At 47.1% G+C, this 16,633-nt stretch overlaps 1 protein-coding gene across 1 annotated transcript; it reads left to right on the top strand.

The window, feature by feature from the left end:
* Window positions 1-407: 407 nt before the first annotated feature.
* CCT7 (chaperonin containing TCP1 subunit 7) lies at window positions 408-15,016 on the top strand. The gene is made up of 12 exons (XM_036334120.1): window positions 408-567; window positions 5,721-5,874; window positions 6,518-6,624; window positions 8,103-8,228; window positions 8,826-8,878; window positions 9,209-9,380; window positions 10,861-11,025; window positions 11,777-11,965; window positions 12,563-12,660; window positions 13,019-13,151; window positions 13,627-13,833; window positions 14,627-15,016. The coding sequence occupies exons 1-12, from the start codon at window positions 562-564 to the stop codon at window positions 14,846-14,848; spliced, it is 1,632 nt and encodes a 543-aa protein (XP_036190013.1). The 5' UTR covers window positions 408-561; the 3' UTR covers window positions 14,849-15,016.
* The last annotated feature ends 1,617 nt before the right edge of the window (window positions 15,017-16,633 follow it).

Here is a 16,633-nt window from a genome sequence, read left to right as displayed (position 1 = left end):
ACTTTCTGTGCAATTGTGGCTTTGGCTATCTTTCCTAAGCTCCCAGACTCAGCGTCCTCGTCTGTAAAATGTACGTGGTAACAATACCAACGCAACAAGGTTGTGAGCATTAAATGAAAAAACTCATGTTAAGAGCTTACTTAGCATAAGCTTGCCCCACAGTCAGCGTTCAATAAATGTTTGCATTTATTTCATTCCTTGGTCTGGCGTCCAGGGCGAGGAGATAAGATGGAATTAAGGATAGTAGGTGTCGCGGGCCAAGCAAGGATCTTTCATGCTCAGGGGGGGAAAAAAGGGCACCACCAAAATTTGGCGAATCTTCCATAACCAAAGTTTCTTGCCAGAGCGCCCTCCGAGGCTCCGCCTCTAGCCCTTCTAGCCACACCGGCTCTCTGGTAGCGAACCATAGAGTAACGGAAGTGACCCGTCCCCTTCCTCTACCGGTTTAACGCTGGTCGAACCTTCTGGGGACTTATCTGGCGCAGGGCATTGTGGGGTTGCTGGGCGGCCCGGAGGCAGAGCTAAGGAGAGGAGTAGCGGGCCACAGAGGACGCTTCCAAAATGATGGTAAGTGGTGTCTCCCGTATCCTTCGCCATCCGCCGTCTTCAGCCGCCATCTGGCCCATGGCTGGCGCCGCCTGGCTGGCACCCGACCCGAAGGGCTCTCCTCTGCCTGCTGATCCTGCCCTCCCCCCGCCCCATCTCCTGTCTAGGGGCGACCCCGGCCCGCCGCGGCCTGGCTGGGCCCACGCACGGAGCCAGGGCCCTTGGCGAGTATTGAGGGGAGGCTGTGGTCGACCGGGTGGGGACTACAAGTCCCAGGGTGCTTCAGGGCAGCGGACCCGCGTCGGGAACCTGGCTTTTGGAGCCCCCCACAGTCGGGACCTGTGTTAAACTATTACGGGTTGAACATACATAAGCAGTCGGTGGCCAGATCTGGAAGCCCCGGCTGCCTTAGGAAATGCGGGTGTGAAGAAGGTGTGCTTCCTAGAATGGGCAGAGCGCACGGTCTCGACGATGGTCTCATTGTACCCCACACGCCTGTTGGTGCATAAATGGCAGCCGACCTCTGCTCGTACATTCACTCGTTCGCTCATTAAACACATGTTTAGTGCCTAGTGAATGTGCCCCGCTGGTTGTTGGGGTGCACATTTCTCAGCCAGGAGAATGGGCAGGGCAGATGGCGATGCTGCATCAGAGGTAGGAAGATTCCGCTCTATCTCCGACCCTGGCTGCGCCTCTGGATTTGACATTAGACCAGAGTTGGCCACCTAACGAGGGGCCGCTTTTCCTAGATGCAGGGCGTTGGTAAGTCCTGGGCTCCACACAGGGCATCCCCTTCCCTTCATAGTTGCAGGTACTTTTCACCGGCCCTAACCCTCGGAGACACCTCTTGAATCGCTGTTGAACAGGGCCAGCTTTCAAGGCGGTGTTTTTCTTTGGTTTATATGTGTGGATTTTCTTTGGGGTTTTTTTAATTTTGTTTTTCAATTATAGTTTACATTCAATATTATTTTGTACTCGTTTCAGGTGTACAGCCTAGGGGTTTGACAATCATACACTTTACGAAGTGTTCCTGGTAGTTCCGTTACCCACCTCACACCGAGGAGGTGTTTGAGGCAAAGCCATGACTGAGAGGCCGCTTTCTATGCCCTTGGCAGTTCACTCGTTTTGGCCTCCCCCTCGGAGTCAGTTCTTGTTTTTTTCCCGTGTTCCTGCACCTTCTCCCCGTCCTGTTAGATGTCAAACTGACACCTAGGAGGTGTTCATTCTGCTACCAAATGCCCTATGAATCCAAGCTAGAAGGAACCTGGTATCATCCGTTCCCCTCTCCCCGTCATGCCTCCAGTACTGCCCCTTTTCAGTCCCTCTTCAGCATCACCTATTCCTGAAGGCGTCTGCATCTTCTATGCAGGGCAGCGCAGGAGGGCAGTGGAGAGTAAGGGCTCCCGCCATGCTGAAGGCCTAGGCTTGTAACTCAGCTCTGCCACTTGCTAGCTGTGTGACTTTGATTTTGAGCATGTTATTAAATTTCTGGCCCTCAGCCTGTTAGAGGGGGTTAAGTTAACCCATACAAAGTGTCCAGCATGTAGTAAGCACTCAGCAAGTGTTAGCTATTCTGCTCGGTGGTTGCTTGCTTGCTTCTCCCTGTAACCCATCTTCCTGCCAAGGCAACCATGAGTTGGATCAAAACCAAGTTTTGTCTAGTGGTAAAAACCTACAACAAAGGGCTCCAGACCACCACAGTGGATTTTTCTGTTTCCCTCCTATATTGGCTGCTTATGTGAATGGGAAACTTCCGTCACCAAAAATCCTCCTTGCTGTCATCGAATTAGTCCTTGATATTCTAGAAGCCTTCTCTGCTAAGAAGGGAGGTGAAAGGACCCCTGAAACCTTGGTATATCTTGGATAGAAAGTATTATCCTTGTCTTTGGTGTTGACCACTGTAAGCTTTGGAATATAAAGGCCTGTTGTGGTTTTGTAGAACATCATGCTTAATAATTTTTGAGAAGGATGAACAGGAAGATCATTAAGCTGAAATTACCATTCCTTCCATGATACCCTTGGCAGATCACTGGATTCTGCAATTATTTCTCTACTTGAATAAAAATGAGTGAGATTAAAAAGTAACTTGGGGACAGCCCTGGCCAGGTGGCTCAATTAATTGGAGTTTTGTCCTATACACCAAAAGGTTATGGGTTGGATCCCCAATAGGGGCACATACAGGAGGCAACCCATCAATGTTTCTCTCTCTAAGAATCAGTAAGCCTAGCCAGCATAGCTCAGTGGTCGAGCGTCAGCCTATGAACCAGGAGGTCACAGTTCAGTTCCCAGTCAGGGCACATGCCAGGTTTGTGGGCTCAATCCCTAGTGTAGAGAGTGCAGGAGACAGCCAATCAATGATTCTCATCATTGATGTTTCTATCTTTCCCTCTCCCTTCCTCTCTGAAATCAACAAAAAACACATATATATATATATATATTAAAAAAATAAAAACCAATAAAACGTCTTCAGGTAAGGATTAAAAAAATTATAAATTGCTGTAAGAAAATTTGTGTCTTTCCAAAGATATAATATGTATTCCTGAGATGAAATATCTTATTTCAAAAAGTAACCTGGGGACAGAGCAGGGCTTTCCATAGCAGTGCCTGCCCCTGGGGAAATGATGGAAGAGGACCCATCCTCTTGACCTGATGGGCTCAGTCTAGCTCTGCCAACTTTCCCTCCCCATAGGATCTCTACCCAGCCTGTCATTCTCTAGGGCCTGCAAACACAGGGCAGTTGGGGACAATGGCCAGCTCCTTCCCAGCCCTTCTTGCTTTGTACTGAAGAATTCTCAGTGAATGCAATGCCAGCACACTGCCAATTCTTTCCCAAAAATAAGAAGCCAGTGTATCTTACTTCATCCTTACTTCAAGCACTTTTGAGCATGTGTATTTAACGGTTGAATTTTCAGCACCTAAAGCTGCTGAATATCATTCCATATGTGGCCAAACCTAGGCGCACTACAAATTGAGATTGTTATAGCTCTTACCTTTATAAGCTCATATTTTAAGAAAGGATGGCAGTATAAAAGCTGCGCACAAGAGGAAGCAGAGGCAGAGTTAGGGGCTCCCCTGTTGGGGACTCCCATTAGCTATCGAGAAAACTTCCTGGAAGAATTGGGGCTGTGAAGAATTCCTGGCCTGATGTTTAAGAAAGTAGTATTGGTACAAGTGGCAGGTGGCTCTTGTAGATGGGGGTACAATTTGGAGGTGGAGGTGAGAAAGGGTCCACAAAAGTGTTGGATAAGTTAACCTGTTGGGGGCATAGAAGAATCTGTTGAAGGCAATAGGAAGGGAGTTGAGACTCAAGTTGGTTTTTTATTTAAAGTTACGACTTCATCTGAGGCAGAGGTGGACCAGAGAAGATTTGAGGCTGCCATGAGGAATAATTAGCTGGGACTGGAAGAAGGTGGGGTCCAGGAGATACTTCTTTCCTTACAGAAGGTGCAAGGGCCCAAAAGAATGCTGAGTATAGAGAAACCATTTCTTTGAGGTGAGACTTGGGACACTACCATGAAAAGGAAGGAACTTTCCCTCCACCCTATGCCTGGTCCCAGATGTAGGGGGTTAACTAATAAGCATTCTTTTTTAAAAATAAAAATAATAATAATGTGTGATAAGCTCATTAGAGAAAAGAAACAGAACAGCAAATACACAGCTCAGTGTCAAACCCTCTTTACTAACTCTCTTTCTCTTCAGAGTTTGTTGGGCATCTTTCCGGCTCCTTTATGCATTTACATTTTATATCTTGCCTCTTCTTAACTATTTCCTAGTGATTTTTTAAAAAAATGTAAATCAGGTTATGCCAGTCCTCTGCTGCAAGTCTTCCCAGGGCTCCCCTTTGTAGGAGCAAAATTTAAGCTCCTTAACACAGTCTACAAATGAGTATGTGGTCTGTTTCCTCCTGCCTCGTCAGCCTCATTCACTACTCTCCAGCTGCACTGGTCAAAGGACTGGAACTTCTTAAGCAGTTGTCCTGTTAATATGGTGATGGAATCCTCATGAGCCACTAGCCTTTGTGGTGTGTGAATTCCTGACCCCTTATTGTTAGGGTGAGACAGTCCTTACTTGCCTGTGCCTCCCCCCTCAGACACCTGAAGTACCCCTAAGGGTGGATGTGGGCAAAAGCTTTCAAACTTTATATTGCGCTCCATAACTAAAGTTTAAAGCATAGCCTAATAGCACGCATATAACAAAGATTTTGAACAATATTTACCCTTAATATATTGTTTCATACAAACACATAATTAGTCACAGTCACTGGGAAGACTGGGTCTGGTTCATGAACTCAGCGTTACGTGTCAAGCTTGGATGCAGGGACAGGGAACTCTGGTTTGCTAAGCTGAGAGATTACTGTCTGTGCTAATGATCAGTGGCGCAGAGGTATTTAAGCAAGCCCTTTAAAATAAGTATCCCTGACTTCCAGAGTTTCTAAAGCAGGTCTGCAAATTAAACCTCTAGAGATAGTGACTGTTTTAGAGGCCATTGCAAAGTAGAAAGAGAAAAACTTCTTTGGGGTATCTGATTGGAGATGAGTCACAGGAAGCTCTCTGGAGCCAGCATGAGAAATGGAAACGTTGCTGTGTGAATTAGATTTGTTGTCACTTTGTGAGGCAGACAAAGGTGCTATTTGCTTCTCTGCCTGACTGCTTTCCTACACTCCAGCTAAACATTGGTAAAGCTGCCTGCCTGGGCATCTCCAGGACAACTCCTGAAGCTATTGACCCCTCAGTTTTGCATCAGTGCCCCATCTGCCTCTCTAGGATTAAGCTGTAATGCAGATAAGTGGATGTTTAGCTGGAGGGTGAATGCAGAGCATGGCCTGCTGCTTCCTCCTGTGCCGTGCCCTAATTCTTCAGAACAGAATGGGGTCAGAAGTTGAAAAGGCTATGCTCATTTAGCTGGGCACTGGAGAACACATCTCTATTTGATTTAAACAAAATCTGTTCTTCTCAAACCATTTTCTAGCACACCTACCAGGTGTGCTGTGGTCTTAGCCATGTCTCTGGAGATAGAGGCTGTTTAGGGGGTTGATGTCGTGGACTGTGGGGGAATGTGATTTTCAAAGATATTTCAGTCATGGGGGAGATGGGAGCATTTTCCCTTGCCCTTCTCTCCTTATGACTCATTGTAACAGATGATTTTTAAAAGCAGTCAATTGCTTTCTTTTCTAGCCCACACCAGTTATCCTGTTGAAAGAGGGGACTGATAGCTCCCAAGGCATCCCCCAGCTTGTCAGTAACATCAGTGCCTGCCAGGTGATTGCTGAAGCCATAAGAACCACCCTGGGCCCCCGTGGCATGGACAAGCTCCTTGTGGATGGCCGAGGTACGTCTGCAGGCTCCTCAAGGCCGTGTGCAGGACAAGGCTTCTGGGGAGTGCTGGGGCTAGCAGAGGTTGGCATCAGAAAACTTACTGCTTCAGATCTCTGAAGGATTGCTCACTACGAAGTGGCTCCACTTCATACATACATAGTCCTGAATGCTGAGCCCTGTGGGGATATATGGGAGAAGCTGGGCTCAGAAGACTGTTGCCTTGTCGAGAGATACAACCTAGAAACATGTGATCCCTCCCATGGTATCATGGTGCCAAGACAAAGGGCAAGTTCCCTTTTATGTTTTAGTGTATTAATTGACATGTGAGATACCAGGGTATTAACTTGGTTAAGAATATCTAAATGATTACTCATTGTCATTTAAAAAATATTTTGTACATCCATCTGAGGTGTGCCAAATGCTGCTCAAAGAAAAGTAGGTGCTCAGAGTCTTCGGAAAATTGCCATGTAGGAAAGTGTAGCAGACTAGTGACTTTAGGTGGCCTTTTGTGCACAGAACTCTCTATAAAAAGATGCGCTTATTTGCACCACGGTGCCCTCTGCCCCATCCTAATAGAGGGTGCATGGGCTCCAAGTCCAACTAGAAGACCTTTTAAGAAAGGGTCTTTGAATTTTCACTTTGTGTGTTCTTTGAAGGAAAAGCCACAATTTCTAATGATGGGGCCACAATTCTGAAACTCCTTGACGTTGTCCATCCTGCAGCAAAGACTTTAGTGGACATTGCCAAATCCCAAGATGCTGAGGTAAGAAAATCAAGCAGATAAGTTTAAATGGAGGTGGAAACACATGCCTGCTTGCTCCTTCACTCTCCTCTCTCTAAATGTTTTTTAATTTATATCTAAAATTATAATTTCAAAAGTAATACATTCTTGTAAAAATATCTAGAAATTAATAATCTTTTAAAATTTGTACCGTACCACTGCTTGTACCTGAGATCTTAGGACCTGTGCTGTCATTCATATGAGGTGCTAGGTAAATAATTTAACCTTATAAGATAGGACTGGAAATTCTAAGGTTTCTGGTGTTCCCCCTCCCCCCCTTTTTTTATGGGAATAAAATATACATAACAAAATTCATCATTTTAACAGAGACCATTTCTAATACTGGAGTCTTGATAATAAGTGTTGAAAGACAGGTTTGTATTATGTTCTGAAGTTATGTGAAAAGGTTTATTAGGACCCAGTAGCCTATAAAATAGTATGGCTTTTTAAAAATTAAAGTGAGAAGAGTCTGAATTTGACCTGTTAATGTCTTCAGCCAGTGAATAATATCTCCTGGCCAAGAATTTGGCAGCTTAGACCCTTTGCTGTAGTGACTTTCTCCCCTTGAGAATTATTTACATTACACAATAGATATAAATAAGTTGCGCATAAAATTTTTCTAAATCAGAGGTTGGCCAGTTTTCTTGTGAGCTCTTATTCTCCCTCATTAAAAATAGGGTTTAGATGTCATCATAGAAAATGTCATGTAGTCTGCTTATTCCAAATAGTGTTTAACATATAAAGGGTTTTGGCTGGTCCTGGGAGGTTTGTTTTAGTGCAGTGGTTCTCAACCTTCCTAATGCCGCGACCCTTTAATACAGTTCCTCATGTTGTGGTGACCTCCAATTTCATTGTTACAAATTGAACATAATTAAAGCATAGTGATTAATCACAAAAACAACATGTAATTATATATGTGTTTTCCGATGGTCTTAGGCGACCCCTGTGAAAGGGTCGTTCGACTCCCAGGTTGAGAACCGCTGTTTTAGTGGGATTTGGCTGGAAAATACCTTTTTTGTGAACTCCTGTAGTACTTTGTACTCCTTAAAGAATATATATGTCATGCCAATTGCTACCATGGTTATTTGTGACATATAAGCATTGTTATTACAAGCATGACTAGATTGTCTTACTTATTATAGTGCCTTACATGTAATAAATAAATAATCAGATAATTTGCATAAATGATTTCCTATCCCAAGGAAACTTAATTATCCAAATTAGTCTTCTTTGGGGAATGGGCCTGGCTGGGGAATTAATTTTGTAGCTAAGGACCATTTGATGGGATGGACACCTAAATACCATCACCTTCTATTTATTGCAAACACCTGTGCTTCCAAATTAAAGCTCCACACTCATTTAAACAGTGCCCAGTTGAAGTGGGTAGATTGTCTGAAAATGGAGCTGGGGCTTTATCCCTGAACATGAGGAAACATGAATTTCCTGTCCTCCTCTTCCAGGTCGGTGATGGCACCACCTCCGTGACCCTGCTGGCTGCAGAGTTTCTGAAGCAGGTGAAACCCTATGTGGAGGAAGGCTTGCACCCCCAGATCATCATCCGAGCTTTCCGAACCGCCACCCAGTTGGTATGGGAGTACCGGCTAACTTGGCCTTGTGCCTGGGCACCTTCATATTTCTCTTAGGATAATACCTGTACTGGGGGGTAGAGAAGACTGGGAAAAGTTCCTTGGACATTTTCTGTATTCTCCCTAGGAACCTCAGCCCTACCATGCAGTAGCTATTTGATTAGATATTTGATAGAGTATGATGTAGATATGTTGTAGGCTCCAGTAAGTGAGAGCTATTTAACATCTAATTAATATATAAAGTGCTAAAAATTTTGTAGATGTTTTTCATGAGCCAGAGGTTTGGCTTGATCTAGTGTCATAGCTTGTTTGCACTCATTTGTTTTAGTGTGTTACCCGCATATCCAGAGCTGTATCCTGGGCATATTCTTACAATTCTTCAGCACTATAGCTATTCTACATTTCAGGCTATGGGAGTTTTCTAAACTATAAAGATTTATATTTTCTGGGCAACTGCAACATAAAAACGTTGTTTCAACTGTAGTGTAGAAATGCTTAAGATTTGGGAGTAAACAGATTAGGGACTAGCAAGAGAGGTTGGCGTCCTCTTCTCCAGTTTGTAGCATGAGAGGCTCACTCAGCTTCTGTTCTTGGCAGGCAGTTAACAAGATCAAAGAGATTGCCGTGACTGTGAAGAAGGAAAATAAAGTGTAAGTTTGTGGTGGGACTTGACTCTCTATGGCCAGATGGGATGCAGAAGCAGGTTGTGATACCTATGTGGGCCCCGGGGCTATTTGGCTCTTGCTAGACCCTGGCTGTGCCCCAGCCCACATTGCTCAAAAGAGGCTGGTAGACTATAGTTTAAAAGCTGTCCACATGTGGTCTTTGACTGCAGTCACCATCTGTCACTGATAATATGCCCTAAAGATACAGAAGAGGTTGGTGAGGGCTGATTTTAGTGACAACCACCCCCACATTGCAGTAGAATCAGACAAGGGAGGCTTTCAAGGCCTGATGCAGGTCCCCCCCTTATATCCCAGGGAGCAGAGGAGGCTGCTGGAGAAGTGTGCCGTGACTGCTCTGAGCTCCAAGTTGATCTCCCAGCAGAAAGCCTTCTTCGCGAAGATGGTGGTGGATGCAGTAATGATGCTCGATGATTTGCTGCAGCTTAAAATGATTGGCATCAAGAAGGTGCAAGGTGGAGCCCTAGAGGTAAGCCTGCTGTGGCCTCCCCAGGAGGCTCCTGCTTTCACATGGACCCTTCAGACAGTTTCATATCGGAGGAGAGCGCACATGACAGGCAGGTTTGGGCTGTATTCTCCACACTGCCACGGCAGGCTGTGACTAGATATAGTCTGTAACCTCTTTGGACCTATATTTACTTGTCAGCAGAAGAATGTGGATTGAACTGACTGAGCTTCTGAATCTCTGTTGATGTGGGGGAGGGAAGAGGGCTATCTCTGACCCTCTCAATGAATGAATCTGAGCAGTACAGTTCATTCCTCTCTAAGTGATAGAGCCACGCTCTTCCTTCTTTTATTCATCCATTTTGAATAGATGATACATAGGTCAAACTGTATTAAAGGACCTGAGGGAAAAATAAATATTCCCTATACCATTCCTGCCCTGGATTCTGTCCTTCCAGAATAGTCTATGTTTCTATAAACATGTGTAAATATTGCTCTTTCTTTTTTTTTTTTTTTTTATCCTCACCTGCGGATATTTTTCCCATTGATTTTTAGAGAGTGGAAGGAAGGGATGAGGGAGAGAGAAAGAGTGAGGGAGAAACATGGACGTGAAAGAGACACTGATTGCTTGTCTCCCATTTGACTAATTCGGCTGTCATCTTGACTCAGCTCAAGTCTCATCCTCCTTAGGAGGCTGTGGGTTTGAATGACATGGGAGTCTGTTCACTGATAGGCTACAGGATTGTAGGTCAAGATGGTAGGTTAGCACAGCCTTGGTCATTTAGTAGTAAAAAAAAAAAAAGAGATCTGAGGTATGAATCTAAGTCTCCTTATAGTGCTGAAGTCAGTCCCAGGTGCAACGTGCTTCTTCTTATGCCCTGATATTAACTTCAACCCACAGGAAGCTCTGTTATTGAAAAGAGGTAGAAGTTCATGTTTTGAGGGATTGAGATGTGGGAAGCTACAATGATGGCCTGGGAACTGTGCAGGAAATTTCCTACCCTTATGATCTTTTGGCTTCATCTCCTGGGCAGAGGACGCATCTAGGCTGTAGCAGATGAATGAATGTGTGTGTGTGTGTGTGTGTGTGTGTGTGTGTGTGTGTGTGTGGTATAGGTAGGGAGGGGTATGTGTAGGTGTGTGCAGTAGGAGATGACCAGGGGGTTAGTAGTTGGGATTGAAGGGGAAGAAGGCATTGGGCAGCCTATACCTTATTCATAAATGGCTGGCTCCTTTCCTGGCATGTAGGTAAATGCTTTAAGACTATCCCTTGGCACTTCTTTGAAGGCCAGTCTTAGAAGACAGCCTGAATAAGCCTTTACCATGCTTAGCTTCTTATTTTCCTTATACTGAAGGGACAAATGGAAAGGTTTTGTTACAACAGTGAAATAAAGACATGGTTAACTCAGATTCACAGGAATGGACATGCGTGGTCCAACACACCACCAGCTTGCTTTCATTTCATTCCATTACTGAACTTTTGAACTGTTTATTTTTTTGAATAGGAGTCCCAGCTGGTAGCTGGTGTTGCATTCAAGAAGACTTTCTCTTATGCTGGGTTTGAAATGCAACCCAAAAAGTACCACAACCCAAAGATTGCCCTTTTAAATGTGGAGCTCGAACTGAAAGCTGAGAAAGATAATGCTGAAGTCAGAGTCCACACCGTTAAGGTAGGCCCCACCAGCTGGCAGTGGAGTGGAAATGGGCAGCTGTCTGGGCCAAAGCCTTGGCTCTTGTGGTTGTCTGTTTTCCAAGCTTCTGTGGATCCCTTTATCCTCCTGTCACGCTAAACGTGGATGTCTAAATGCGGGGCCTGTACTCTCCGAGTGACCTGGGCTGGAGGAGATTGGGAGAGGACAGACCTGTTGAAATATTATCCTCTGGCCCCGAGAAGGGGCTGGCAGGGGCTCTCTAACTATACAGTGAGCCTAGTATTTTGATTCCTTTGGTTTGGGCAGATGTGGGCTCCTCCCCTTTTAGACTGGGTCCCACGCTGCAGGGACAGGTGTGCTCCCATCATTGATATAACCAAGGCTGTCTCTGGAGTAGCGTTGTTACCCACTATAAGCAGGTACTCTGGGGAATGTGTCTCCAACACAGAACGGCCTTTGGGGGGAGGGGTCTCATCCTTGGGAACTCCATGGGTGAGTGCCTCAGAGGAGGCACTGAACTCTTTCTCACCCCTTGGCATTGCCAGCTCTGCAGTAGCTTCTAGTCCTGGGGTTAATTCCTGCTTTTGTTTTTGAAAGTTTTGGGTTCCCTAAGTTACCTTACAGGGTCCTTGTTTACTTGGACTGTGAAGAGCTATTCTGTTTATCCCTGTTAATTCCCAAAAGCACGCTTTTATCATGGGAGATACATTTTAGCCCACTTTATATGCTGACCTCCAAAGCATCCTCATCCTTTTCTGGGTCTCTTCAGGATTATCAGGCAATTGTCGATGCTGAGTGGAACATTCTGTATGACAAGTTAGAGAAGATCCATTATTCCGGAGCCAAAGTCGTCTTGTCCAAACTCCCTATTGGGGATGTGGCCACCCAGTACTTTGCCGACAGGGACATGTTCTGTGCTGGCCGAGTGCCAGAGGAGGATCTGAAGAGGACGATGATGGTAACGCACTGTTCACCGGCTGCTTCGTGGCCTGGAGGGGTTTTCACTTACCTCTGGTGGGCAGGGGTGCACAGTTAGGTTGGTGTGTCAATCCTGGCCTGTCTTCTTAACTCTTTTTGCCTTGGAGCACTTCATTGCCAGTGTGCATGTGCTCAGATATAAAAGTTACCTCACTAAAACAAGTCAGGGAACCCAGCACTAATGCTGTGATTAGCTGAATACACTGAAGTATTGATGCTTCCAGCCAGGTTTCCTTCCTTCTCCAGTGTCTCACCAAAGTCGCCTTAAGTCAGCATCGGTCCTCACTTCACTGCTGGGCCCAAAGCATCCTAGTTTGGGGAGGGCTCTCAAGTGAGCCAAAGGGTCCCCATCTCCTTTTAACTAGGCCTGTTTGCCCTTAGTTCTATTTTGTTTTCTTCTTTCAGAGGGATGAGGGTCATCGAGGTCAAGGGTGAGGTGGGTTGTCCAGTGCACAGGGCTGTGGGCACCATGGCAGAGTCCAGCATGGGAACTGGCTTTGAGACTGGGCGGCAGGAAGTTTGTTGGCCTGGTGTGAGCCTTCGCTGTTGGATGATGTTGCCTTCTTGTGCTCCCCAGGCCTGTGGAGGCTCCATCCAGACCAGTGTGAATGCTCTGACAGCAGATGTGTTGGGCCACTGCCAGGTCTTTGAAGAAACTCAGATTGGAGGCGAGAGGTGAGCATCTTGGCAGAGCCGCAAGACCCTGAGTCTGGCCTCCTGCCATCCTTTGGGTGTGGGAAACAGCATGTGCTACTCTTGTTGAGTCTTACCTTTTGGGGCACAAAGAGCCCAAATGTAGAGTGTTTGGGGAGGGAAGATTACATTGGGTCTAAAGTTTGACTCCATAATCTTTTATGTCCCATTGGTATAGCCCAGACCTTCCTAAGAAGGTGTCTTTTAAAGGTGGGTTTGGGGAACCTTAGTGAGAAACGAAAGTGCAGCTGCTGAGTGTTGGGAGGGTTGGGAGGTCAGAACACAGCGGGCTGGCAGCAGACAGGAGCTCACGTGTGTGTACGATTTGACCCTTATGTAGGTACAATATCTTCACTGGCTGCCCCAAAGCTAAGACTTGCACCATCATCCTCCGCTGTGGCGCTGAGCAGTTTATGGAGGAGACAGAGCGATCCCTACACGACGCCATCATGATTGTTAGGAGGGCCATCAAGGTACTGGGCTGGTAGCTTTCTGCCTGCACAGCCCATTCTCCCTCCCAGGCCAGTGAGACCCTGGCTTTGTGTGGTGACCCCTTGCCTGGGTGGAACTCGGGCCCTGACTTGCCTCACAAATCATAGAGAAATAGCCTCGGTCTCTCAAAAGAGGTCCTGCTGCCTTAAAGGCTAAGACTTGGTCTTGTGAGCAGACTGAGGGACTGAGGCAGTCAGCCATTCCCAGGATATGCCAGTGTCCTCAAGCTGCAGGTGACCTTGAAGATGGTCAGAAACCATAAAGTTCCCTGGTGGATGTGGGGATGTGCTAGACAAGGGCCATGTTTGGGCTTCCTGGGGCTTGGGAGGAGGGAAATAATGAGGGACCACTCTCTGGGCTGGGGGACCTACTGGCTGAGTGGCCCAACTTTCCTGTGGCTGGAGCTTGGACCAGGGGGGGACCACTGGTGTTGAGAGATGGGTCTGGTCTCTACAGAACGATTCAGTGGTGGCTGGTGGCGGGGCCATTGAAATGGAGCTCTCCAAGTACCTGCGGGACTACTCCAGGACCATTCCTGGAAAGCAGCAGCTGCTGATTGGAGCCTACGCCAAGGCCTTGGAAATCATCCCCCGCCAGCTGTGTGACAATGCTGGCTTCGATGCCACAAACATCCTCAACAAGCTGCGGGCTCGGCATGCCCAGGTGGGTGCTCCTCTCCTTGGGGTCCAGGCATTTGGAGGGATGGGCTAGATTCTGTGTGGGCTTTCACCATTCAAACTCTGTGTGTTCAGCCCAGGTGACAGCGCTGAAACTAAACTCAGTACTAACTGTGCTTCCTCTGAGGGCAGAGGCAAAGCCACAGTGCCAGAACTAGAGGTGGTTTCTTAGTGCTTCTACCAGAGTGATCACTCCTCATGGTGCGAAGAGAGGAGCCCTGTGGCCCCTGCCTGAAGCACTCAGAGCCCTGCTGACACTCAGCCCAGCCATGGCTCTGCCACCTCTCCGAGAACTTCGTTTCTTCACTTGTTATTTAGCAAATATTTCTAAGTGCTCGGCATTCTGACAGCAGCAATACTCAGTGACAGCCTTGTGTCTGACTTGATGCTTTACCTCTGTGTCTCAGTTCCTCATCCAATGGGGACTGATGGAAACAGTGCACTGATACAGTGAGACAAGGGATTGAAAGAGTTCCTCTTGAGAACCATGCATCCTCAGGTGACCTGAGGTGGGGCCTCCCCAAAACAGGGAAATACCTAGGAGGTGGCCAGAGCTCTTATGTGCTCAGCACGTCCAAGGTTTGCGTGGTTGGTGGGCAGGGGCAGGGGCGGGGAAAAGGCGGACTTCCAGGTTCCTGTTGTGATGCCACAGGCCGATGCCTTCCTCAGGGAAGTGCCAGCAAGTTCAGAGTCAGGGTTCCTAACTTTTGGAGGGAGGGGAAGCCAGAAGAAATTTCATAGCAGTTCCATGTACCTCCCCTCTTTCTCCAATCTTTCAGGGGGGCGTGTGGTACGGGGTAGACATCAACAACGAGGACATTGCTGACAACTTTGAGGCCTTCGTGTGGGAGCCAGCTATGGTGCGGATCAATGCCCTGACTGCAGCCTCGGAGGCTGCGTGCCTTATCGTGTCTGTAGATGAAACCATCAAGAACCCTCGCTCGACCGTGGACGCACCCCCAGCTGTTGGCCGGGGCCGAGGTCGTGGCCGCATCCATTGAGAGGCATCCCACCCGTCACCTAACGGGCTGGCGGGCTGGCTGCCGGGCAAGCTTACTCTCCCTGTCTTGTCTTGGCTAAATGGTATGAGAAAGGGGTCGGGGGGGATTGGCCCACCCTGTTCTAACTGGCGGCTATTTAAATAAACTTCGAATTCACTTTGCAAATTATTTGGGGACAGGAGTTTTACTCGTAAATATGTTGACTGCAGCTCTGGATTTTAGCTTTGTATGCAGTCACCCAAAAGGTAGAAAAATTCTCTTCCCTCCTTTGGGCTGTCTTCAGTAGCCTCTGGTCGCGTTAAGGCAGAGTGTGCAGCACTCTGCCTGCGGGGAGCTGACCTGAGTGGCCCAGGCCCTGAAGTTTCACTTTGGTATCTCTCTCAGTCCCACAAGTGGCTGGGAGATGTGGAGTCGCTTCCTTTTCTCCCAAGTTTATCTTACCTAGCCCTGGCCTCACCAGGCACTGCTCCCAGGATTTTCTAGGTTTGAGTAAACGTGTTATAGACCGTGTCTGCCCCTCTACCTCCATATTCTTTTGGTTCCGTCTTTTGGTCCCTCAGTAAAGATCCTGAGGTTGAGGGCCTTGGAGGAATGTCTTAGGCCGTATCCTTTTTAAACTGTAGTGACTCCTTAGCAGTCCATTGAGGGGGTGGCTGAAGGAGCACCCACCTGGTCTCATTAAGCTCCCTTCTGAACAGGATAAGTTTGAATTGGCCAGCACAGATCTATGGAAAGCAGGATCTAACTGCCTCTTGTCTGTGCTAGTCCTGAGGTCTGGCCTGCAGCTAGCTGTCATTGGTCCTTATGGAAGTCATACTGAACCACTGAAGCTTTTGCTGCTTGGTACTGGGAAATGATTTTAAATATATATCTATATCTATATCTATATAAATTTCAGAGAGAGGAAGGGAGGAGAGAAAAAAAACTCAGTGATGAGTGAGATTCATTGATCGGCTGCCTCCTATACCTCCCTACTGGACATCAAGCCTGCAACCCAGGCATGTGCCCTGACTGGGAATCGAACTCTAACCTCCTGGTTCATGGGTTGACGTTCAACCACAGAGACACACCAGCCAGGCGTGATTATTTGTGTTTTTGTTTTGTTTTAATTCCTGAGCCCAACCACTCCCAATTAGATGGACTCAAAGGTGAAATGGGGTATGGGCAGATCCAGACTTTGGAATCCCACATCCTAACTTGATAGTCTTAGTGTAAACTAATTTTTCTGAGTCTCAGCTGCTCTAAATGTATAATGAAGATAGGAACAGGGGGATAAGTGCTCATCTACTTAATTGATGCTAGAGCCACACAGCTTTGATGCTAGAGCCATAAACACCTGTTTTTCTGATTTTTAATATTTCATACCTGAGTGATCAAATCGGTGGGGCAACCCCATTGGGTAAAATAGGGAAGTTGAAGCCAGACCATGTTGGGCAATTTGGTGTCTCCCTTGGGCTGAAGCCTGACTGGCTAATCAGCCTCCTGAGGATATGGCCAGGCCAGTGAGGGACTGGGCAGTGCCTGCTGCTCCCGCTGCACTTGTGCTGGAGACATCCTTAAAGGTGGTCTCTCCTGGCTGAGGCAGAAATGGCACCAAGGCTTGCTGTCCACACACACACACAGTGAGAGGGAGTGAGCTGTGGCAGGGGCAGTCACCTGCATGGCCTGCTCCAGTGACGTCTGCGTCCAGACACAGGTCTTCTGATGCTTCATTCACCCCGTTGATGCTGCTCTGGCCACCCTCCTCTTTCCTGCTTCAGTGCACTTCAGCTGCAGAAAGGCTTG

Source organism: Myotis myotis, unplaced genomic scaffold (genome assembly GCF_014108235.1).
Source record: "Myotis myotis isolate mMyoMyo1 unplaced genomic scaffold, mMyoMyo1.p scaffold_m19_p_14, whole genome shotgun sequence".
NCBI classification, from domain to species: Eukaryota; Metazoa; Chordata; class Mammalia; order Chiroptera; family Vespertilionidae; genus Myotis; species Myotis myotis.
Note: the sequence above shows the minus strand (reverse complement) of the source record. Positions and strands in the feature narration are given on the sequence as shown.

Excerpts from the sequence above, each read along its gene's own strand:
- CCT7 (XM_036334120.1), top strand. Across the intron at positions 11,026-11,776 it reads TCAGAGTCCACACCGTTAAG|GATTATCAGGCAATTGTCGA; the intron begins GTAGGCCCCACC and ends GGGTCTCTTCAG. Across the intron at positions 11,966-12,562 it reads ATCTGAAGAGGACGATGATG|GCCTGTGGAGGCTCCATCCA; the intron begins GTAACGCACTGT and ends TGTGCTCCCCAG.